Here is a 24,351-nt window from a genome sequence, read left to right as displayed (position 1 = left end):
TAGCACCAAAAAGGCCCATCTGTCTGCTCTCCTTTCCACTCCCTCAGCGGAGCTATATTTAGAAAGCATTTCAGTCATCTCAATCTCTATTGCCCCACTTCTGTTGAATAGGAAAAAAATCATATATGATTTTCATATTTTCATAATATTTCTACTCTGTGCTTGTGTCCTCAAATGTTAGTACACCCCAGATATATATAACTAGTATTACCAGAAAGGTGAGTTCCAGACCTTTCTAAAACTATGCAGCATTACCAGTTATTGTTTATGGCCAGCTCATGAATAATAATTATGTTTGGGTATGTCTATTTAGGTGAAATGTTTTATTTTTTTCCCCCTATCATTCATGAGTAATTAACCTTTACAAAATAATTTACTAAAGTGATATGATTCATATTTTTACTCACAATGTAATTTTCCCTTCATTTAAATTGAGTACCACCAATGACACTTTAAATTAATGACATTCTAAAAGGGTGTGATTGGCTAAAAAAATGTCTTTAATATAAACCCCTCCCCCTCCGTTTGCCACTGGAGGGAATACTCAAGGTCCTTGTGTATCTTTATAATGAGTGAATTTATTTTAATAGCCTTCTTTGTTTTTAGTGGCCCTTACAATATATTAAATACTTTAGTTAACTTTTTACCATTCAAAATAATAGATAGCTATCTCTATCCCAAAAACATGTCACTACAACTCTACTCATCGCGTCTTGGACAAGCCAATTGTTCTAAGTACTTTAAACAATGCATAAACATAAAGTATTGCAATATAAATGACTTGCATTATGTTGTATCATTGATAAACAGTTAATATAAACAAAACATGTATGATGTGTAACTATTTGGCATTTTAAAGTGTTTTTCATTGTTGCTAAGGCAAGGGATGCAAATGCCACAGCAATTCAGGAATGACCCATAACATCCCATCACTCCTGTGCCGTGTCACTCCCTCTATGCAGCGTCGTGTCATGGAGGGGAGATCCCCCCGTGTGTGTTCGAGCCCCCTCAGGGTTACACTGTGCTGGGAGGCAACCAGAGGGCCAACAACATGCGTGGTGATGAGGAGGAGGACCTGCTGCAGTTTGCCATCCAACAGAGTCTGCTGGAGGCTGGCTCTGAGTACGACCAGGTCAGACTCACTCTGGCCCCTCATAGGGCTTACTGCCATCTCAAAACCTGGCTCGTCTTCGTTAAAGAACACAAAGAAAAACGTTGGAAAACCATTTGCAAAGGAAAATGAGTGTTTCTTACTGGGAAAGTCCAGGTAGTCCCTACACATTTTAGTTTGTTTCCTGACATTTGGTGCCTAATGAACATGAAGTATGGTATGATGGTAGTCCTCTTCGTTCCTAAGTGGAACACAAGTCATGGTAGTCGCGTAACCTTAACTCTAAAGTAATACCATATTTCGGGGGCTCGTTCGGGATGTTAATCAACTACAGGCACATCGCATTAGTAGTGTGTACAGTTGTGCAAAGATCTACAAATACCAGATACACTGTAAAGGCGTGGTATAAGTTTATCCTATCAGCTAGCTAGACAAACAGTTGACTCAGTATCCTAGGCCATAATCCAATGTCAACACTGAGATTGAAACTACAAGAGCCTTTGGTGAGTCTTGTTGACTATCTCTCTGACTCTGTCTACTTCCTGGTGTGTGTATAGGTGACTATCTGGGAGGCGCTGACCAACAGCAAGCCCAGCACACGTACTCTTCCCTGTGACCCCAGTCGCCTGCAAAGGTCTGCGCTTTCTCTGCACTCGACTCGCTATCCTACTCAGCCTTTGTTTGCTTTAGCCTTGGCTCGCCCTTCTCCAGCACACTGGAGGCCAGAGAGCTTCCTGGCTGCGTTCACAGCACACAATGTCACTGTTGACTCACTCCTATTCATGCACACACTGTTGTCTTTGCCTGCACCTCATACAATAGATACACTCTGAGTGACTGGCCCCCACCTCATACAGTAGATACACTCTGAGTGACTGGCCCCCACCTCATATGGTAGATACACTGACTGACTGGCCCCCACCTCATACAGTAGATACACTCTGACTGACTGGCGCCCACCTAATACGGTAGATACACTCTGACTGACTGGCCCCCACCTCATATAGTAGATACACTCTGACTGACTGGCCCCCACTGATATATCGTAGATCTGCCTCTCTCCTGTATGCCCTCTCTGGAAACAGTATACTGCATGCTACATCAACTCAAACTAGCACAATTTTGTGTGTGCGTGTGGTTTTACTAACCTTTACTAAGGATAAAATTCAGACAAGTGGGGACATTTTGACCGGTCCTCACGAGGAAAAAAGCTATTTTAGGCTCAGGGGTTAGGTTTAGTGTTACAATTAGAGTTAGAATTAGGGGTTAGGTTTAGGGTTACAATTAGAGTTAGAATTAGGGGTTAGGTTTAGGGTTACAATTAGAGTTAGAATTAGGGGTTAGGTTTAGGGTTACAATTAGAGTTAGAATTAGGGGTTAGGTTTAGGGTTACAATTAGAGGTTAGGTTTAGGGTTACAATTAGAGTTAAAATTAGGGGTTAGGTTTAGGGTTACAATTAGAGGTTAGGTTTAGGGTTACAATTAGAGGTTAGGTTTGGGTTTAAGGTTAGGGGTTAGGGGAAACTACAATTTTGAAGGGGAATCAATTGTTTGGTCCTCACAAGGATAGTAAAACAAATATGTTTGTGTGTGTGTGTGTCTGTGTTGGTGTGTGTTTGCATGTACACATACGGACGTGCGTGCATGCACATGACAACTCCTTTTTCTTACTCAAATGAAGTCTTGTCAAAATAAATCTAGGTCCACCATATTTTTCAACCATTTCCACTGTCACTGTCAATTCCTCTATTCTCCTTATGCAATAACCAGGTTTCCAACCCCATTGTCTCCTCCCCCACACCCTTCTCCTCCAGGACTCCTCAGCACAGGCCTTGCCCTCCAGCCAGCCTCTGTAACACGCCCACCAAGAAGCCCCCCGCAGCCTGTAGCTACGACCAGCAACTCCGCCTGGCCATGGAGCTGTCGGCGCAGGACCAGGCAGAGGCCGAGCTACTGCGACGGCAAGAGGAGGAGGAGCTGCAGCGGATCATCCAGCTGTCACTCATGGAGAAATGAGAGCCTGATTGGCCAGTTGGGCTGTAGGAGGTATGGGAGAGGAGGAGGAGAAGGTGCAGAGAAGGTAGTCAATAGGAGCATCCTACTCCTGGCTGTGACAGCCTTGCTCCTCCGACCGTCCCATATCCCCTTTCCCACTGTGCTCCTTCAATAAGAGCCTGTCTGTGTGGCACAACAGGGCTCTACAGTGCTGATACAGCTACAATACAGACTCACTACTCTCTGGTGCCACTCTGCACTCGCAGTCAGTGCACGTTTACAACAAGAAACAAGAAGAAACACTTTTAATGGAATGCTACATTGACCGACCACATCAGTGGTGCTAGGGTAATACAAATTGTGTTTGTGTGTGAAGGCCATGCGTTAATAAACGGTCCTGTGATTGGGGGATAGGGTTTGTGTCCACTTCACAGACCTGGGTCTTATTCATTAGGCACCAAACGAAAGAAAATGTAATGAAACAGGGACGGACTACCTGAAATTGTCTAATAAGAAACACTTGTTATCGTTTACTGTTGCAAATCATTCTGCTATAGTGTGCCCTAATGAATACTGCCCTCTGTGTGAGTGTCAGGTGGGTCAAAGGGGTGGGATGTTGACAGACCCTATTACTTCCTCATTTTTAATAGATTGATACATTTTTTCCCCCCCTTTGATTTGCATAAAATCAAAACGTACTGTAGTTAGACTGTGGATGGATGTTTATGGTCCTAATAAGTAGATAGAATAATAACCCTATAGAGTTCATGTTAATATGATAACACCATGACAGGAGTTCATGTTAATATGATAACACCATGACAGGAGTTCATGTTAATATGATAACTCCATGACAGGAGTTCATGTTAATATGATAACACCATGACAGGAGTTCATGTTAATATGATAACTCCATGACAGGAGTTCATGTTAATATGATAACGCCATGACAGGAGTTCATGTTAATATAACACTATGACAGGAGTTCATGTTAATATGATAACGCCATGACAGGAGTTCATGTTAATATGATAACTCCATGACAGGAGTTCATGTTAATATGATAACGCCATGACAGGAGTTCATGTTAATATGATAACACCATGACAGGAGTTCATGTTAATATGATAACGCCATGACAGGAGTTCATGTTAATATGATAACGCCATGACAGGAGTTCATGTTAATATGATAACGCCATGACAGGAGTTCATGTTAATATGATAACGCCATGACAGGAGTTCATGTTAATATGATAACGCCATGACAGGTGTTCATGTTAATATGATAACACCATGACAGGAGTTCATGTTAATATGATAACGCCATGACAGGAGTTCATGTTAATATGATAACACTATGACAGGAGTTCATGTTAATATGATAACGCCATGACAGGAGTTCATGTTAATATGATAACACTATGACAGGAGTTCATGTTAATATGATAAGGCCATGACAGGAGTTCATGTTAGTATGATAACACTATGACAGGAGTTCATGTTAGTATGATAACACTATGACAGGAGTTCATGTTAATATGATAAGGCCATGACAGGAGTTCATGTTAATATGATAACACTATGACAGGTGTTCATGTTAATATGATAACACTATGACAGGAGTTCATGTTAGTATGATAACACTATGACAGGAGACTGGTCCGTTGGCAGCTTGTCTGTTCACAACAGTTACAGCATCCTATACCTTTCAATGTGTACTGCCACCATACAGCTGCTGTTTCTCACCCTTTGAACTCCAGAGGGGCTAATATAACCATGACATACACAATATGGCTACACATGAATTAATATATACTGAACAAAATATAAACGCAACATGCAACAATTTCAACAATTTTCCTGAGTTACAGTTCATATAAGGAAATCAGTCAATTTAAATAAATTCATTAGGCCCTAATCTATGGATTTCACATGACTGGGAATACAGATATGCAGCTGTTGGTCACAGATACCTTGAAACAAAAGGTAGGGGGTGTGGATCAGAAAACCAGTCAGTATCTGGTGTGACTACCATTTGCCTCATGCAGCGCGACATATCTCCTTCGCATAGAGTTGATCAGGCTGTTTGTCATCTGCCCAGTACAGTTGAAACCGGGATTCATCCGTGAAGAGCACACTTCTCCAGCATGCCAGTGGCCATCGAAGGTGAGCATTTTCCCACTATAGTCGGTTACGACCCTTGTGAGGACGACAAGCATGCAGATGAGCTTCCCTGAGACGGTTTCTGACAGTTTGTGCAGAAATTCTTCGATTGTGCAAACCCACAGTTTCATCAGCTGTCCGGGAGGTTGCTCTCAAGATGATCCCGCAGGTGAAAAAGCCGGATGTGGCGGTCCAGGACTGGCATGGTTACACATAGTCAGCGGTTATGAGGCCAGTTGAACATACTGCATATTAACATCCAATGTGTGACATTGGAGGAGGCTTATGGTAGAGAAATAAACATTACATTCTCTGGCAAGAGATCTAGTGGACATTCCTGCAGTCAACATGTCAATTGCACGCTCCCTCAAAACTTGAGACATCTGTGGCATTGTGTTGTGTGACAAAACTGCACATTTTAGAGTGGCCTTTTATTGCCCTTAGCACAAGGTGCACCTTTGTAATGATCATACTGTTTAATCAGCTTCTTGATATGCCACACCTGTCAGGTGGATGGATTATCTTGGACAAATGCTCCTGTCATGGCGTTATCATATTAACATCAACTCCTGTCATGGTGTTATCATATTAACATGAACTCCTGTCATGGTGTTATCATATTAACATGAATGTGTGACATTGGAGGAGGCTTATGGTAGAGAAATAAACATGACATTCTCTGGCAAGAGATCTAGTGGACATTCCTGCAGTCAACATGTCAATTGCACGCTCCCTCAAAACTTGAGACATCTGTGACATTGTGTTGTGTGACAAAACTGCAAATTTTTGAGTGGCCTTTTATTGTCCTCAGCACAAGGTGCACCTTTGTAATGATCATACTGTTTAATCAGCTTCTTGATATGCCACACCTGTCAGGTGGATGGATTATCTTGAAGAAATGCTCACTAACAGGGATGCAAACAAATTTGAGTGAAATAATCTTTTTGTGCGTATGGAACATTTCTGGGATCTTTTTTTTCAACTCACGAAACATGGGACCAATGCTTTACATGTTGCGTTTATATTTTTGTTCAGTGTAGATCCATCTTTTTCACAGAGGTTATTACAGGGAGCACATATATTGTAGGTTTCTGTTATGAAGGGAGAGGTGGGACATGGAGAGACTAGAGATGACAGAAATGAGGACTGGTGGAGACACGTTTCATGGTGAGCTTTGTGAGTTTGATATTTTACTGAAAAAAAAAGCCTCTGCACTCGATATGAATGGAGTTGTGATGTGTTTGTTTGCATGGGGAATGGAGTGGTACTTGTGTGACATCTCAGCATGGCCGACACTTCTGTGGGTTTTCATTTCTGACCTGAGCCAATCTCGGAGGGGGGGGGGGGGGGGGGGGGGGCAGGCGATATACATTAAATGGGCAGGTGTCACAAATTGCTTGTTTTTTAGTTTTTTTGTGAAGTTATGAAAACAAAGAACATTAGGACATCAGCACAAATTAGGAGTCCGGTTCATACTCCTATTTATTGTTTAGCTTGCCAGATTATTATTATTTTAAGTGGCTGGTTTTCACAAAGTAGGATTTAAAGGCAATGAAACATTTTGTGGCGTATGTAAGGAAGTCAATAAAACAACTTTTTTTTAAAAAACATCTGTGGTATTCCTGTTTCTTTCATTAAACAAGCAGTTCACAACTTAATATCAGATGACTTATCTCCAGGACCAAACCAGTGTCTAAGTGATGTTCTACGTTCTGTTAAAATTATACGATAAGAAAAAGTCCTTAAGAATTACTCGATGTCATCATAGAACGGGCAATACAATAACCTGCATAAACCAGCATAATCTTCACTGAAGTTTATATATTGGTGTAAAGTACATATGCAACAACATTTTAAAGTACTTCTTAAGTAGTTTTTTGGAGTATCTGCACTTTATATTTTTGCCAACTTTTACTTTTCTACATTCCTTAAGAAAATATACTTTTTACTACATACATTTTCCCCTGACACCCAAAAGCATTCGTTACATTTTGACGATAAGGAAAATACTTATCAATAGAACATCCCTGGTCATCCCTACTGTCTCTGATCTGGTGGTCTCACTAAACATCCCTGGTCATCCCTACTGTCTCTGATCTGGTGGTCTCACTAAACATCCCTGGTCATCCCTACTGTCTCTGATCTGGTGGTCTCACTAAACATCCCTGGTCATCCCTACTGTCTCTGATCTGGTGGTCTCACTAAACATCCCTGGTCATCCCTACTGTCTCTGATCTGGTGGTCTCACTAAACATCCCTGGTCATCCCTACTGTCTCTGATCTGGTGGTCTCACAACATCCCTGGTCATCCCTACTGTCTCTGATCTGGTGGTCTCACTAAACATCCCTGGTCATCCCTACTGTCTGATCTGGTGGTCTCACTAAACATCCCTGGTCATCCCTACTGTCTCTGATCTGGTGGTCTCACTAAACATCCCTGGTCATCCCTACTGTCTCTGATCTGGTGGTCTCACTAAACATCCCTGGTCATCCCTACTGTCTCTGATCTGGTGGTCTCACTAAACATCCCTGGTCATCCCTACTGTCTCTGATCTGGTGGTCTCACTAAACATCCCTGGTCATCCCTACTGTCTCTGATCTGGTGGTCTCACTCAACATCCCTGGTCATCCCTACTGTCTCTGATCTGGTGGACTCACTAAACAAAAAATGCTTTGTTTGTTAATTATGTCTGAGCGCGAGTGTACCCCTAGGCTATCCGTCAATAAAAATAATTGTGCCGTCTGGTTTGCTTAATATATGGAATTTGAAATGGTTTATACTTTTACTTTTGATACTTCACTATATTTAAAACCAAATACTTTAACTTTTATTCAAGTAGTATTTTATTGGGTGACTTTCACTTTAGTCATTTTCTATTAAGGTATCTTTACTCAAGTATGAAAATTGAGTACTTTTTCCCACCACTGAGTTTATGACAACCCAGTACCATGGCTGATCTCTGAATATACTTTATTCTGTGCCAGTAGCATACCACTCTGCATCCCACTGCTGGCTTGCCTGTGAAGCTTATCTTGGTTGGTCACAGTTGCTCACTGGATGGGAGACCAGATGCTGCTGGAAGTGGTGTTGGAAGGCCAGGAGGCACTTTTTTTTTTTAAATGCCCCAGGGTAGTGATTGGGGACATTGCCCTGTGTAGTGTGCCGTCTTTCAGGTGGGATGTTAAATGGGCGTCCTGACTGTGGTCACTAAAGTACTTTAAAAAATAAATTTATTTATTTATTAAAAACTTTTTTTTTTTTTATAAAGAGTACTAATGTTACTGTCCCCACTATAACAAAGAAATGCTTAAACATGTCATTTTGTCCTTGAAACATTTATTGAAATACTGTAGAATTCCATTCATCCCTATGGAGGACTGCTCCTTCTGAGGAGCACCAATATGGTGGCCGGTGGCTTCAAAGTCTCTCATTGGCCATTACATAGCATCAGCAAACCAGGGTTTATACACATAATTGGGTGATTGATACCCTAACTCCAAGCCAGCTCACCAACTGACAGAAGTGAAAGCACAGCACAAGCACAGCCTAGGAACTAGACAGAGGGGCTGTTTTGAGCGGCATTCACATCCACCATCTTTAAAAACAAATCTGATTTTGCTGGCGGCGCTTCAACGTACTTGACATTTCACGCCACGGGTAACAGTTTAGTGACAACCAAGGGCCCTTTGGCTCCTGTTATTTTGGAAAGACAACACTGCAATGAAGTGTGCTATTATATGTAGCATCCAGCCAAAGAATTCCAATATGATTCAGCTGTCGGCAGTCTGGAATAGTGGCAACCTCGATGAACAACATTAAAACCGCTAAGAGGGGCTCAGTGCTGCAAACGCGTGGAGAATCCTTAAAAAGACGGAGAGGATAAATAATGAGTCCCAAATGCGAAATGCCACCCCATTCCCTATATAGTGCACTAGTTTTGACCGGGGCCCATATGGCCATAGCCAAAAAGTTGTGCACTATGTAGTGAATAGGGTGCCATTTGGGACGTAAACATCTCCAGTATACAGGCGGGAGCTAAACCAAAACATCTGCACCAAGGATGAGACACCTCATTTAAAACACTTTCCTCTCCGTTATTGACATTGGAGGGAACATATTGAACTTCCATAATAAAGCCATTAAAAATGTTTTGGTGTACTATTTCAACATTTTAGTTAAACTACTGAGTTTTAGGGGCAGGCTTTACGGTTCATTCACACGAGGCAGATTATTTGAAAGCTTTCCAGTACAATAGCGTCTGATCTACACAGGGGTCTACGTCATCTGGGAGGCTGGAAACCTAAATCCGAGACTATTTTAATTAAGAATGGATGAACCGGAGGAGTCACATCGTCAGCGTTAAATATTCTACAGTGCAGACTTCACTACCTTAAGGAAACATCACTTACATGTAGAGGCTGGATATTTCTCAAAACACATTGGATTAAAACTTTAGAGTGGGACCTTGGACCTTCTCCAATACGTTTGAGAGGAAGGTGAGGAGATAGGATTCACGGAAAACCAGTGTCCCCCCCCCCCCCCCAACTTTACTGGCACTTCCTGTCCTGTCCACATGGGGGATGTAAAGACAGATCAACATAAGGCGGGGCTGTTGAAACAGAGCTGAGTTCAGCAGGGCACAACTTTGAGGATTGTTCACATAGAAATATGTTATGTGGAACAAACATGACTAACATGTAGACTAAGGAACCATGTCGTTTCTATTCAGGACATTTCTATCTGCAACACTCCACAGCGTTGACAACTGAACGCAGTGCACCCCAGGAGGATCTCCTAAAAAAACATCCTCTTGATTTCAATAAGGAATCATAGGAGTCATGATATATGTACTTTTGTTTCTTTAATAGTCACAGCTAAGAATAGGATAAAAAAATAAAAGATCAACGTTGTCTTGTTGAAAAGAAGAATAAAAGATGTGACTTACAGACAGGCTACCATAGATTCAGTGCAAAAACACTCCCCAGGTAAAAACTTTAAAAAAAAAACTTTAAAAAAAGGTAAAAACAAGAGAGTAAAGTGCATGTTTTTTGAGAAACAGCCCCCTCTTTTTAATTGTAAAAATTACAACTGTTTTAGAAACCATAAGGGGGGGGATAAGCACCTACAGTAACAAACCTCCAGAGTCAGCATTCACCTGAACACTAACAGATTACATAGAGTCCAACACAGCTAGTCAGTGCACACACACACACTACAGACAAGGGCCCAAGGGGGACAGTCTGGACATAGTGCACATGTCGGGCCTAGGACACCACACACACTCGCACGCATTCACACTCAGACACCCTCGGCCTAGGGCCGAGTGCAGTGAGGTCACATGGTGTGGTAGAGAACAGTGGCAGTCCGTTTCTTGTCGGCAGCCTTGCGGAGCCGCCGCAGCGGGTGACTCTTCCCGCGGGGTTGCTGCAGCGCGGTTGTCATAGTGACGTCGGGAGCGCTCGCCGGGGACTGGGTGCGGGTGAGCCGGGGGGAGGGGTCTGTCTCTAGCTCCTCCTCCCCTTGAAGAACAAGACATGGAGGTGAGGAGAGACAGGGAGGATCACTCCCTGCACTCTGGGAGCCCCTATCAGTCCTGTCTGAGTCCAGTGGGAACACCCCCCCTAGGGGGGCCCTGTAGGTGGTGGGGGGGCTGCGGGACAACACCCGCTGCTTCTTGGAGACATCGTCTGGGCTGGGGTGATGGTGGGAGCAGGGGTGAGGGGTGGGCATCAATGGGGGTCCGTGAGGGCTGGCGGTGGTGGGCCGTAGGTCCCAGTCACTCAGGTCGTTGGCTGACAGCTCCAGGCAGTCCAGCTTGGCCAGCGAGGCTGAGCGCTTCATCAAGGAGGGGGGCGTGAGGCCCGCTTGGCGGATCCGCGCCTCGATCTCCATGGCCCTCTGCCACACGGGAGTCTCCCTGTGATGCTGCCCCTGACCAGGTCTCTCTCCAGCCCCCAGGCCCCCCGCCTCGTACAGGAAGGCCTGCAGCTCCCTCAGAGTCTCCTGGATCTTCTCCAGCTCCTCACTGCTGCGTGCCAGGGCCAGCCTTCCATCGTGGGGCGGGGGAGGGGAGGGGCCATCCGTGTCTGAGTCAAGGGCCGTCACCCCCTCCAGCCACAGCAGTGCAGGGGGGGTCTGGGGCTGGACCCTAGATGGCGCTAGAGAAGAACATGCGATGATTGGGATGGGCTCAGGGGTGTGGCTGGCATCTGGGTAGTGAGAGAAGGAAGGGGCTGGGGCAACGTCCATGTCTGAGACGACAAACCCTCCCTGCTCCGTCTCTCCTTTGGGCTCTGCCGACACAGTGAACGCCTCGTTCAGAGTTCTTCCTTGCTCAGGATCAGGGGTAGGCCTACGCTGCTTGGGGCAGTCTGTGGTAGGAGCGAGGAGGGGTGGGCAGTCCGTGCTTGGCGTATGGAGAGGGGAGCCCGTGGGGTGGAACTCTGCACTGGGAGAGTGGAGAGGGGAGCGTTGGGTAGACGTGTTGCTGAGAGCTAAGTCCAGCTCCTGCCTCAGCCTCTGCTCCAGCTGTTTGGTGGCCCTGCGCACCGAGCCGGTCGGCCAATCCGACAGAGGCGTGGAGGGGGATTGTGGGTAGGAGGAGGGCGAGGTCAATGGGGTCTCCTCGTCCCGGTCGTCTGGGTGCAGCTGCTGGGGGCTGCGGGGGGCCGGCTGGCTGGAGGAGAGGGGCGCCGCCGGCGGGTGGGATATGGACTCTATCTCCGTGACAATATGGCGGACTGACACCCCGTTCTCGTGATGGGGAGGCGACGAGGCTTTTTCGTGACTGGCTCGGTCGCTACCGTCCTCCGTATGGGGGGAACTCTGAGATAGAGACGGAACAGAGAGAATGGTTTGGATGATAGCTAAGCACAGTTAGCTGTGTATTAATGCTGGGGGCGTCACTAAACGCTACCAAATGACATTTTATAGGAAAAAAAAAAAAAAAAAAAAAGAGAACGACACCACTATTACAAAGTCTGTCGACAACGGCTGTCTCAAAAGGACTGGGGCCGTATGTATCAAGCGCCTCAGAGGGCTGATCTAGGATCAGGTCCCCCTGTCAAGATAATCTTTTTCATTGTGATCGAAAAGGCAGAACTGATCCTAAATCAGCACTCCCTCGTCTGAGACGTTTGATATGTAGAACCCCGATACTTCTAATTTGTACCTTTAGTTAACTAGGCAAGTCAGTTAAGAAAATATTCTTATTTTCAATGACAGCCTAGGAACAGTGGGTTAACTGCCTTGTTCAGGGGCAGAACAACAGATATGTACCTTGTCAGCTCGGGATTCGGTCTTCCAACCTTTCCGTTACTAGTCCAACACTCTAACCACTAGGCTACGCTGCCGCCGCAATACTGCCAATAGGTGGCAGTATTGTACAAACCATCCCCAAAGACATATCATTGTGTTGCTACATCCCTATCTAATGGATTAGTGAATTAGATCACAATTAATTCGATTACAATCCTCAATGGAGACAGTCAATCTTGTTTAAAATCACTCAGTAACTCTCAGCAGGGCTGTGGAGCTCTGAAGGCATTAGATAGATGGCACTCTACAAGAGGAAGGCATTCATCATTGAAATTTCACGTAAATAAACTTAAATGGCCGCCTCACCTTTCCCTGCTCCTCTTCCTCTGTGCTTGGCAGTGGTGGCAGTGCACCAGCAGGGTTCTCGGGGGACAGCGGCTGCAGCTCCTGGCTGGGGCACCGTGACTGAGGCGTCCGCTGAGCCATCTGCTCGGAAAGAGTCCGGGTCTTCCCGTCTTGGGACAGGCCCAGGAATTTCTCACGGGCGCTGAAGAAGTCGATGCTGTCCGTGCCGAGGTTGGAGGACGCGGTGATGCATGTGGCGTCGACAGGGTTAGCGGGGATAGTGTCTGTGTCACCGCTCCCGCTGGGGTTGTTGTTGTCATCGTTGGCGTAGGGTCCTAAAGACCGAGGCGCTGTTGGAGTGAGAGGGCTCACGGCCATGGGGGTCCCTGGGGACATCATACTGACACTGTCCCCCCTCTCGCTCAGCGGGTCTGACAGGGAGCGTCCCAGGGTGTCCGAGTCATCGCTGGACTCCAGGGTGGCCTGAGATACGACCTCCGAGCTGCTGAGGTCAGGCAGATCCAGGGTCAGCTCTACACGCTGGGATTTCTGTTTAGGCACAGGACTGGACAGCTGTGTGCTCAAACCTAGATGGAGGGGTTTGGCCAGTGGCTGGGGGAAGGGAGAAGGAGGGAGGATATGCAGCGAGGGGGGAGGATGGGGGACGGCGGTGATTGGCACAGTCACGGCCACCCCCACCAGAGCAGAGTTGTCCGTTCTCTCCTCGGGCACCACCGTGACTGCCAGCGGGAGGAAGGAGTCCTTGCGGGGTCCTCGCCCTCGAGAAAAGAGGCTCTCCCGGGAGTCACACAAACCGTTGGAGGCTGGCAGGCCAGGGGAGTGGGAGTGTGAGCGGGTGAGTCGGACGGGCTCTGACTGTGTGTCTGAGATGTGGGAGCCCTCGGTCTTGTTGTCGGGGTCATTGGCGGCACCAAGCGCCTGGAGCAGGAAGTGTTGCAGGGAGGGCGTGGGGCCATTGTTGTTGTGTGGTTCCGAGAGGCCCAGGGTGTGGCTGTGAGGGCCCGTCTTACACAGCGGAGCCTCGTGGCGCTCTGAGAGGTCGCTGTCCGAGTGGGAGCGCCACAACTTGTTGTGCCTCTGTTTACTGCGGAGAAAGGAGGAGGAAAGGTGTCTGTGTGAGAGCTGTGTGTGGTGCCCAGAATGTGAGAGCTGTGTGTGGGGCCCAGAATGTGAGAGCTATGTGTGGGGCCCAGAATGTGAGAGCCATGTGTGGGGCCCAGAATGTGAGAGCTGCCTACCTGGCCAGCAGGATACCCTGGTACTCCTCCAGCTGCTTCATGAAGGAGGGGTTGGGCTTGGTGACGCCGCGGCGCTCCTTGACGTAGTCGAAGGCCCTCTCCAGGTCCCAGCCGTACTCCTTCATGGCGTAAGCTATCACCGTGGAGGCCGAGCGACTCACACCCATCTTACAGTGGACTAGGCACTTAGCCCCTGCTTTCCTAATAGGGGAACACAGGACACGGGTTAGAGGAGAGGGAGTGAAGAGGACAAAGAGAGATGCAGAAGACAAACTGATTATGATACACAGTATTGTATCTTGTATTGATATAGTGTCTTATGGTAAACTCAACTCTGGACCTCGAAGCCAGTTCCACTGCTTGTTTTCATTGTTGCCCTCTAATCAGGGACTGATTTAGACCTGGGACAACAGGTGCAATTAATGATCAGGTAGAACAGAAAGCCAGCAGGCTCTGGACCTCGTAGGGTAAGAGTTGAATACCCCTGATCATTCATAACTTCATAAAAATAACAGTGCTAAAAACAAAAATGCAAAAAATGAAACTTAACAAAAAAAGTTATAAAATTAAAGAGAATCCCCTGAAACCTATTTAATAATAATACATTTTCAAGACACTCACGGACACCTAATGAAGTGCATCAAATCAGAGATCTTACCTGGCCTTGGTGATGAACTTGTAGGTGTCGTTCCAGTACTCCAGCAGGTTGGTGGCCTCCTCGTCGTACACGCGGATGTTGTGGTACTCAAACATGCCTGGGAAGAAGTTGTCGATCTCCCGCGTCACGTTGAGGATGTACCTCACACTGAAGGAGTGAAACAGAGAACGTCACTCGCTGGAACTTCGACTCCGTATTGAAACTGTGCTGCAACTGTCACAGTAACCAACAGTCTGACATGATGATAGACAACTCAGAATGGTCTCTTACCCGCTGGTCTGCAGCTCCTCCAAGTTGGAAGCATTCCACTCAGAGCCCTGGATACAAAACAGAATTAAGTCAAACTCGACATATCTGTAAGGTTAATCAGCAGAGAGACAAACAGGCAGAAAAAGGGACAAAAAGAGGAAGGTGACTTAAAAGTAGTGCACTATATAGGGAATAGGGTGCCAGTCCTTGTCTAAAGTAGTGCACTATATAGGGAATAGGGTGCCATGCAGTCCTTGACTATGTTCTTACCAGGTAAACATGGTCAAAGATCTCTGTGGGGCTGTCCATCTGACCCAGGATGACGATCATCTCGTTGTCAATAAACTCCTTGAACTCCCGAAGGTTGCACACCATCTGCATCTCCAGCTCTGTGCGAATCTGACGAACCAGTAGAGAGCCCATTAGAACCCGTAGAGAACCCGTAGAGAACCCGTTGAGTGTGTGACAAGGTCTTCAACCCACCTCTTTAGAGGTGACATTCTCCAGGTCTTTCTGCATCATGATCTCTCTGAGGCGAGTCTTGATCAACCTCTCCGTGCGCTCCCTCTCTGTGGGCCTGTGGACACACAAACACCCTCAGGACACATCCCTCAGTCTACCTCCCTCAGTCTACCTCGGAGGGTTGTGGGGGCTCTCTCGCCCAGAAGAGCTTCACACAACACTAAATATGACTAGTGAGGAAGCCACTAAGTGCCTCTGGTTTGATAAGAGCAGAGTCTCCACATCATACAAAACCACAGAACTCAGTTGAAGTCTAGATTTTATGTTCTTGTTTTAATGAAAAGTCCCTACCCTCTCCTCTCTCTAACTGCATCTAGAGGACACATTTAGCCACTTGTGCAGCGCTAAGGGCAACATGCCCTGATTAGGTCCCTTGAGACCCTCTTCTCCCCCCCCCCCACTCCCTCTCCTACCAAATCACCTCTTCACAATTCACACCGCAACGTAGGTCAGTAGCTACGCTCCCACAACAGTCAACATGATTGTGCAGCAGCAGAAGTGTGTTGGGACTTTGTGTTGTTGTCCCAGTCTGATAACCCGTCATGCTTATTATTATGTCGCGTCCTTATTGGAACATCGGAAAGAGCCAGGGGCAGCTTGTTTATAGAAACAAAGACTTGATTGGCCTCTTGAGGAAAGGGTTTGGGGACTTGGGGAACTTGGAACATGTTGCATCTTCCAAGAGACCGAGCTACTGCCAGGGTTGGGTTACTGGCTATGCCAGAGGTGCCTGACCTCTCTGAATAACACTCACCCATGTGCCAATGAACATAAGGGTAGGGGTCGATTTCATTTGAACTCAGTTAATTCAGGTAAACTCGGAATTGGAATCCATTGGAGTATCAGTTGAACACCTGAATTGAAATGGAATTGACCCCAACACACTACAATCGTAAGCACTACACTGTATGCAATTGCACACATTCAACCTATACACAAACACACATATTTGCGGGTGACAAATGTGGGTAAAATCCTCCACGTCAGAGTGAGCCCTCAATAGTGAATAAAATGAATGTGCAAAGAGCAAAGGCAAATATGATGTCTGTCAGACAGGTATCTCAGCTTTGGCAGTGACCCCAACAAGGTTGACTAACACTCGCATTGTCTGCCTTTAAGTGTGTGCAAAGTACTCAAGCTTAACCAGGGTGTGTGTGTCCGTGCACGTCTTTCAACTGTGCCTGCATGGCTAGGCTTAAAGCTAGCTGGGCCGTTGGATGTCAATCCAGAGGCTTACCGCTCCTTATCTCTCCAGTAAAATACCTTTAAAACAGTTTGGTTTTGACCTCTTAAAATGTCTTCCAACGTGTCGAGTGCTATTATTTCTACTCAATTACCCCTCCATCCTCCCCTTCGCTACGACTGCCCTGGGCCACCTGCTTCCGTCCATCCGCCCGCTCGCTCGTCTACCTATCTGTCTAGCAACTCTTTCCATGCATAACTAAAGCGGTCACGGAGAGGGGGCTATTTTCGACTCTGCTGGCACGCAAGCAGAGTTCTGGCGTTATAGACAGGCCCCCCTAAACGAGCAGGCACACGTGACAGCGTCTGGGTGGGGAATTTCCCCCGCTAATACAGACTTCTGAGCTGCATCTTTCTGCTACAGGAGATTGATACCTCGGTCATGACGAGGTAGCGCTCAGAGCTCTGTACGTGTTTGACCTCTGGTCTCTAAGGCAAAGGTCGCAGGGGGTCTTGGGAAGTCTGCCTGAAGCTGGGTGTTGTGGCAACAATGGAAGCAGATGACACTGCACTGGTAATTGGGCAATGTTGTTTTCTTTGGGAGAGAAGTCCATGTGACTTACCCCACACAAGACTTTCCCAATTGCTGTGAGAGAGAGTGTGAGTGTGAGTGAGAGAGTGAGAGAGTGAGAGAGTGAGAGAGTGAGAGAGAGACTGGTACACTCACACGTCAGTGAAGAGGACGGGCGAGTCGGCGCGGTGGGACTGGACGTCCTGCATGGCGTTCCACTCGTTGATGCAGACCTGGTCGGAGGAGACTTGGCTCTGGTAGTAGCTGACCCAGGTCAGGAACAGACTGCTGGGGTAGTAGTTGTGACAGCGGGCCACCTCACACGCCTTGTGGAGCGACTGCAGGGCAGACCTGGGGGGGGCACAGGTGGAGAGGGAAGAAGAGGAAGGAGAGAACGGGAGAAAGAAAGATGAATAACAGGATAAACCAACAGATAAAAGAGGGGACAAGTCAGAGTAAAAGAGAGGGGGATGAGATGGCAGGAGAGAAAGGAGGCGCGCTCACCACATGGCCTGGACAGAGACCGGTTTGAAGACATGGACCCTGTTGACCGTGGACACACTGAAGCCCCTACAGAGACACAGACAGGTTATGTGACAGTCCCACTGGGCAGAAGAACTACAGTAAATGCAGGAAGGAGGAAACGGGTGTCGTATTGCTCTTCTTACCCATCTCCGTCCAAGTGGATCAGTGTGTCGCTCCACAGAGGTAGAACCAGCCCCATTGTGCATGAGCTGCAGGAGGAGACAGCTGTTAAAGATGCCACACACACACACACACACTCCAAAGAGGTGGGTCTCGCTAACACACACTGCATGGAGTGGTACTCACTACTAACCTGTCTGAAGAGCCAAAGTCCAGGCCCAGCACCACGCTCTCCTCAGTGTCCTGTCTCCCATTGGTGGACACCACCACCATGTAACGCGTGCACTGAGGCTGAGCGTACGCACTCTCCAGGCGCACAGCCTTATGGGAAAACGGGAGAGAGGGAGGGAGGGAGAATAAATATCCTCTGGTCAATCCCTCTGCATTTGGAAGTACTTATCAGAATAGTCAGACTCATTTGTCTGCCATGTCAATGAAACATCATGAATTTCACATTTGAACTTGATGTACGACGAGACGTACCAGGCGGATGCTGTCTTCTGGCCGCAGCACAGTGAACATGGTCTGCAGGTGCTGCTGGAGGTCACCTGGGGAAGGAGAGAGAAACAGATCAGAACACATTGCACACCATCTGCTCCTACTCATTACTCTTCTGGGTGAAGTTAGTCCACATTATGCAGACATACAAAAAAAGACAGTGTTTGATTAAACGCTTCTAGAAACTCCAAAACGTAGCTCGGATAAACATTTACATTCAAATGCAGCCAAGGTAACAGGAAATGTCCGTCACTTGAGAGCATTTCCCCACAATTAAGGGCCAAAAGGACATTTCGTCAGTGAAAACAAGACAGACATTGGGACGTACCAGACCTAGATAACAGAGCTGGTGAAAAACTCAGAAAACCCAGCGGAGAGTAGCCTTCCCACAAGTACACATACTTACAACAATTATCTCTGCCCTTGAGCACGAGGACACTGGTATGGAAAAACACACGCCTAAATAGCAACTCTATGGCAAAGCAACATGGATTCAGTGGCCCACCGGTGTCATATTGTAACAGCTATGGGGTCAATTGAACTGGACAGCTTTGCTCTGGTGACTTAGAGTAAGTGTTGGTTCCCTCAACACTGCAGAATGCCTGCTGCATTCCAATGATAAGCAGCACTATGGTTTGGCCTCATGTTGGGGCAGTGTCTGTTTCCCACGAGTCTGTGTTGAGAATTGAGGCGCGTTCAGCAGGACAACGTTGTGGAACATTTCTATGTTGTAAAGAACTGAACAGACAGGCTTCTCTGACATGTGAAGTAAAGAATCATGTTGGTTCTATTTGTGACATGTCCATCTGCAACGTTTACCTAATGAACTTACCCCTGTCCTATGGCTGTCTGTTGGTTGGTTGATTTGTTGCCAGTCAGTCAGCGGGAGGGCATACCTGTGTGTTTGTTCCGCCGCTGGCTGATGCGGGGCGCCGAGGAAGGGGAGGAGCCATTTCCCCGAGGCAGGAAGACAGCGGCGCCCTTCACCGTCAGGAAGCTCTCGCTGATGCTGATTGGAGAGAAAACAGGGTCACAGAGGGGCCAGAGACAGACGCTAACAAAACGTTCCCGGGCTAGAGGTTCACACACACAGACACAGACGGAGCTTCATTCTTCATAAGCCAGTCTGAAGAGCAACAACAGCATGTGATCCAGGCGGCTACATCTCATAAACAGACAGAGCCACGTGCACTCCAACAAAGAACACAACGTTCCCCTCTGGCCAGGCCGCATCCCCCTAACAGCTGGAGGCTAGGAGGTAGAGCTGAGGGTCAGAGCCCCCCCCCCCCTGCAAAACTGGCTCAGACTGAGCAGAGCTCACGCTGTGGGAGTTCATGTACGGGATCACTCCGTGGTACCACATAATCAAATTAACTATAGTACCCAGCACACCATCACCACACTAGAACAAGTGGCGAGGTCACGTGATCGACAGGGGATACCATCTGATGGATATGGTGTGTGTACGTACACGAGCGGGTAGCCTATATCTCCACAGCACAGAATATATACTCTACAGAATCTCACATGGTGGCACACTGACCTTACCTTGTCTCATTAGAGGGCGAGGAGACCTACTGAAGACTAAAAGTGGCAGGTGACTGATATAGGCCTAGGCTACCAAAACAAAGGACCTCATTGACCCCCATGTGAAGTGTGTCTTGAGCTGCTACTAGGCTAAACCTTCTGTAACAACCCTGCCCTGAGTACTGCTCAATATCCACACCATCACATCTAGCGTGGGTTGACTGGGCGGTACAGTCTCAGTACCATCCCGTCTGTGTCCTCCGGTCCTTCCTCACAAACAGACGCGGGATGGGGAAATGAGCAACGATCAGCCGAATAGCAGAAGAGTGGGGAAGACGTGCAAGAGACGCTGTACAATCTGAGGAGTGAGGGGACACAGAACCTGGACCAGAAGAAGAAAGAAAAACAAAGCGAAAACTCGGGCCGGGTTGAGTTCCTTTCCCATCCTGACCCACTCAACCCTGACCCAGCTGTTTCCTCCTACTTCAGCATCCCTCACTTTCTTCATACCTCTCTCACTTCCTCTTTCTTCATACCACGCTCTGTTTGACTCAACTTCTCTCCCCTGCTGTACAGCTGTGTTTAATCATGTCTGAACCATGGTGTGTAACACATGCCCACACAGGGCAGGAAGGAGGAGAGCAGCACCTCACATGGTGTGTACAGTATATGTGAGTGAGAGTATAGGATTCACCTTGTCTCTTCAGCTACTAGACGCTTGAAAACGATGGAGTAGCTTTCAGAAACAGACAGGACAGCGGTCCAGCAGGCAGCAGACAGACAGGACAGAGCTCCAGCAGACAGACAGCGACACATCGTCAAGTATAAAACATTGACCCCTAAGCGAAGAGCTTTGCACCTCCTGCCAGCGTAGGAATCCAAAACTAGGTAGTCAGACATACATCACTGTCAAGTGGCTCTTTACTGTTGCTAAAAATATATTGTTATTTTCTAAATGACTATAAATAACTACAGCCTAGACTGCCTTGATCAGCCACTGTACTTCACATTCAAATGAAGCACATTAAATCCCCTTCAGGTGCATCTTTACTGTGTCAGATAAACCCAACAGTCAGATCAGTAGACAAAGAGGGCATTTGTTGTCCACTAGCTAGTTAGAACACCGAGGTGTAACTGGTTCCAATGTGAAATATTACCCACACAACAACTGAGGTCTGAAAAACAGCGAACTTGGTAGTGTGTACTGGTGCTTGACCAGTCGCAAAGCCAACATCGCCCACGACAGAGAACGGTTGATTGTCAAGGGCAATAAATTCCATCATCTTGGCGTTAATGGATTTCACCTTTGAGTTGTCTCGCTGAAAATGTCTTACTCTTTCAAATGACTGCTCGACTTGTTGACTGCTCGATCCACACAGCAGACATTGTGGGCTAGGTTAGGAATGCTGTGTTGCACGTGGCGTCATTGTCATGTACCTACGTTATATAGGTATGCATGTCAGCTTTGACATGGGTTTTTCACATCGGCGTTAAACTAAACATCGGGCCGATAACGATTTTTGCCGTTTTTAGCAAATATTGTCCGATTCCAATATGTTCACCTGAAATCTTGTGCATCCCTAATTGTTGCATTAGATTTTTGTTGAATTTTTCCCTTTCATGATAATGATCGAGACCTGTTAGTGGTAGTTTTGTGATTAATGCACTTACATTTTTTAATTTTTTTTTTTTAAATACTTTGGGATTTTTTGTTAACCGTAACAATCCCTATGTTTTAAACGTTTACACCCCGTGTAGGGAATAGGGTGCCATTTGGGACGCAGCCGTAGTTTTGATTTGAACACAGGCTGCTTTCTTACATTTCAGCGTTGGAGCCCCATCTTCATTCCAGTTGATTGGAGTTTGATGTAGGTGGTGGTACTGATGTGGAATTTTCCTCCTCTCAGAATAGTCCTGAGTACTTTTAACTGAATGCCTCTGTCCTTGTGATGCAGCTCTGAGGAAGCTAGGTCTGCTCACCGGAATTGGTCCCGAGCCTGACTGCACTTACTAGGAAACTCTGAGTCGTCGAGATTCCAACTTCAATCCAGCTCTAGAAACACTCACAAGTTGTCAGTTTCTTTTTTAGCCTTGGCCTGTAACTCATTCTCTCTTAGGGTCTCTCTCTCATGGTCTCTGGCATAATTATCTCCCCTCGTCCGTTCGGCTACTCTTGCTCTGTATTTAAACAGCTCACTAATTCACATCTGTGTGTGCGAGTGAGTGTGTGCGTGCACATGTCTCTCATTGCCTAATCTGTACTGTAGGAAGTACTAGAATGCAGCCCTACTATCCACCCACCCCCACCCCCTCCCCACCACCACAGCCCTTATCTTTCTGGGCTGAACCCAGAGCCTTCAGCAGCGCTGGCCAAGGCGGCCAGGCCTCTGCAGCCTGGGCCTATATTTATCTCTCCCCTAGTTAGAGTGGAACTAATATGGGCAGGTACAGGGAGGGGAGGGGGCATGTCAGTCCCCCACACGTCTTTTTGGGAGTGGGAGGAGAGTGGGGCGCTAGGCTATCAGAGAAGGGCCCCTTACATAGTGATGATTGTGTCTGTACCCTAACAAGTACTGCCCTGTGCTGCATGCCAAACGATCACCCTCCCTCCCTTCCTGTCCCCACTTGTCTGTCTGCCTGTGGGAAGAGGAGAGTATTCCCTTACATGTCTGCACAGTAAAATGTCAGCCAGGGCAAAATTCCTGTGTGTCGCCTCAGACTCGGCCTCAATGCCCTCTGCTGCCCATAGACCTGAATCAGGGCTAACGTGGCTCTAGTCTAGTCTAGAGTGGCTCTCTTTCTACCATCATACAGCCACACTCGATATTTCCACAGTTAGGGGCTGCACCCACAGGGCTCTGGTCAAAAGTAGTGCAATGTGTAGGGAATAGGGTGTCATTTGGGACACAGCCATAGTGGTGATTCAGAACACACTAGCGTAGTCAGAATAGTTCTGCCATAATTTGACGGACTGTGTATGAGTTTCAAACTATATTGGGGAAGTGATCAGCAGGGGCCTTCAGACCTAGAACAAAGACAATGGTAGAGGATGTCCCCTTCACTGTCCTGATAGCATGCCTAGAACAAAGACCACAAGACGCCATGTCAAAAAACCGTGACGGCCTACATGGAGAAATTATACAATGATTGTTCTGCAAGTATAACCTGTTTAGGATAGGGGGCAGTATTTTCACGGCCGGATAAAAAAACGTACCCGATTTAATCTGGTTATTACTCCTGCCCAGAAACTAGAATATGCATATACATTGTTTGATTTGGATAGAAAACACCCTAAAGTTTCTAAAACTGTTTGAATGGTGTCTGTGAGTATAACAGAACTCATATGGCAGGCCAAAACCTGAGAAGATTCCATGCAGGAAGTGCCCTCTCTGACCATTTCTTGTCCTTCTATAGTCTCTTTATGGAAAATAGAGGATCTCTGCTGTAACGTGACATTTTCTAAGGCTCCCATAGGCTCTCAGAAGGCGCCAGAACGGGGAATGATGACTTTGCAGTCCCTGGGCGAAAAACAGTAGGGGGTTTGGAAAGTGGTCGATCTGAGAACAATAACACGGGTGCGCGCGTGCATGTGACGACACCATTTTCTTCTGTCAGTGTTTGAACGGATACGTCTCCCGGTCGGAATATTATCGCTATTTTACGAGAAAAATCGCATAAAAATTGATTTTAAACAGCGTTTGACATGCTTCGAAATACGGTAATGGAATATTGAATTTTTTGTCACGATACGCGCCGGCGCGTCACCCTTCGGATAGTGTCTTGAACGCAAGAACAAAACGCCGGTATTTGGATATAACTATGGATTATTTGGAACCAAAACAACATTGGGTGTTGAAGTAGAAGTCCTGGGAGTGCATTCTGACGAACAGCAGCAAAGGTAATCCAATTTTTCTTATAGTAAATCTGAATTTGGTGAGTGCCAAACTTGGTGGGTGTCAAAATAGCTAGCCTGTGATGGCCGAGCTATCTACTCAGAATATTTCAAAATGTGCTTTCACCGAAAAGCTATTTTAAAAATCGGACACCGCGATTGCATAAAGGAGTTCTGTATCTATAATTCTTAAAATAAGTATGTTTTTTGTGAACGTTTATCGTGAGTAATTTAGTAAATTCACCGGAAGTTTTCGGTGAGTATGCTAGTTCTGAACGTCACATGCTAATGTAAAAAGCTGGTTTTTGATATAAATATGAACTTGATTGAACAAAACATGCATGTATTGAATAACAATGTCCTAGGACTGTCATCTGATGAAGATCAAAGGTTGGTGCTGCATTTAGCTGTGGTTTTTGTGACATTATATGCTAGCTTGAAAAATGGGTGTCTGATTATTTCTGGCTGGGTACT

At 46.7% G+C, this 24,351-nt stretch overlaps 2 protein-coding genes across 4 annotated transcripts in view; one reads left to right on the top strand and one right to left on the bottom strand.

Moving 5' to 3' along the window:
• Positions 1-6,881, top strand: part of LOC106580800 (ankyrin repeat domain-containing protein 13B) — a 36,593-nt gene extending 29,712 nt beyond the window's left edge. Inside the window, exons 13-15 of the mRNA XM_014162240.3 lie at positions 963-1,132; positions 1,669-1,745; positions 2,926-6,881. Coding sequence (XP_014017715.1) covers positions 963-1,132; positions 1,669-1,745; positions 2,926-3,127 — 449 coding nt within the window. The 3' untranslated portion in view covers positions 3,128-6,881. The remainder of the gene's footprint in view (positions 1-962; positions 1,133-1,668; positions 1,746-2,925) is intronic.
• A 1,710-nt stretch (positions 6,882-8,591) lies between these two features.
• The window catches only part of LOC106580797 (uncharacterized), a 35,134-nt gene continuing 19,374 nt past the window's right edge, over positions 8,592-24,351 (bottom strand). For 2 of the 3 annotated variants that reach the window (XM_014162232.3, XM_014162231.3), the window contains 13 exons: positions 19,355-19,467; positions 18,444-18,508; positions 18,154-18,281; positions 17,984-18,049; positions 17,820-17,885; positions 17,472-17,666; positions 15,524-15,617; positions 15,311-15,439; positions 15,062-15,108; positions 14,792-14,938; positions 14,134-14,334; positions 12,896-13,979; positions 8,592-12,097 (listed from right to left, as the gene is read on the bottom strand). In XM_014162232.3, coding sequence (XP_014017707.1) covers positions 10,607-12,097; positions 12,896-13,979; positions 14,134-14,334; positions 14,792-14,938; positions 15,062-15,108; positions 15,311-15,439; positions 15,524-15,617; positions 17,472-17,666; positions 17,820-17,885; positions 17,984-18,049; positions 18,154-18,281; positions 18,444-18,508; positions 19,355-19,467 — 3,826 coding nt within the window. In that variant the 3' untranslated portion in view covers positions 8,592-10,606. Of the gene's footprint in view, positions 12,098-12,895; positions 13,980-14,133; positions 14,335-14,791; positions 14,939-15,061; positions 15,109-15,310; positions 15,440-15,523; positions 15,618-17,471; positions 17,667-17,819; positions 17,886-17,983; positions 18,050-18,153; positions 18,282-18,443; positions 18,509-19,290; positions 19,468-24,351 lie in introns of those variants that run through there. The other variant, XM_014162233.3, reaches the window with a different exon arrangement.

Source organism: Salmo salar, chromosome 20 (assembly GCF_965601325.2).
Source record: "Salmo salar chromosome 20, fSalSal1, whole genome shotgun sequence".
NCBI lineage: Eukaryota > Metazoa > Chordata > Actinopteri > Salmoniformes > Salmonidae > Salmo > Salmo salar.
The sequence above is the reverse complement of the archived record's forward strand: the minus strand, read 5'-3'. Positions and strand labels throughout refer to the sequence as shown.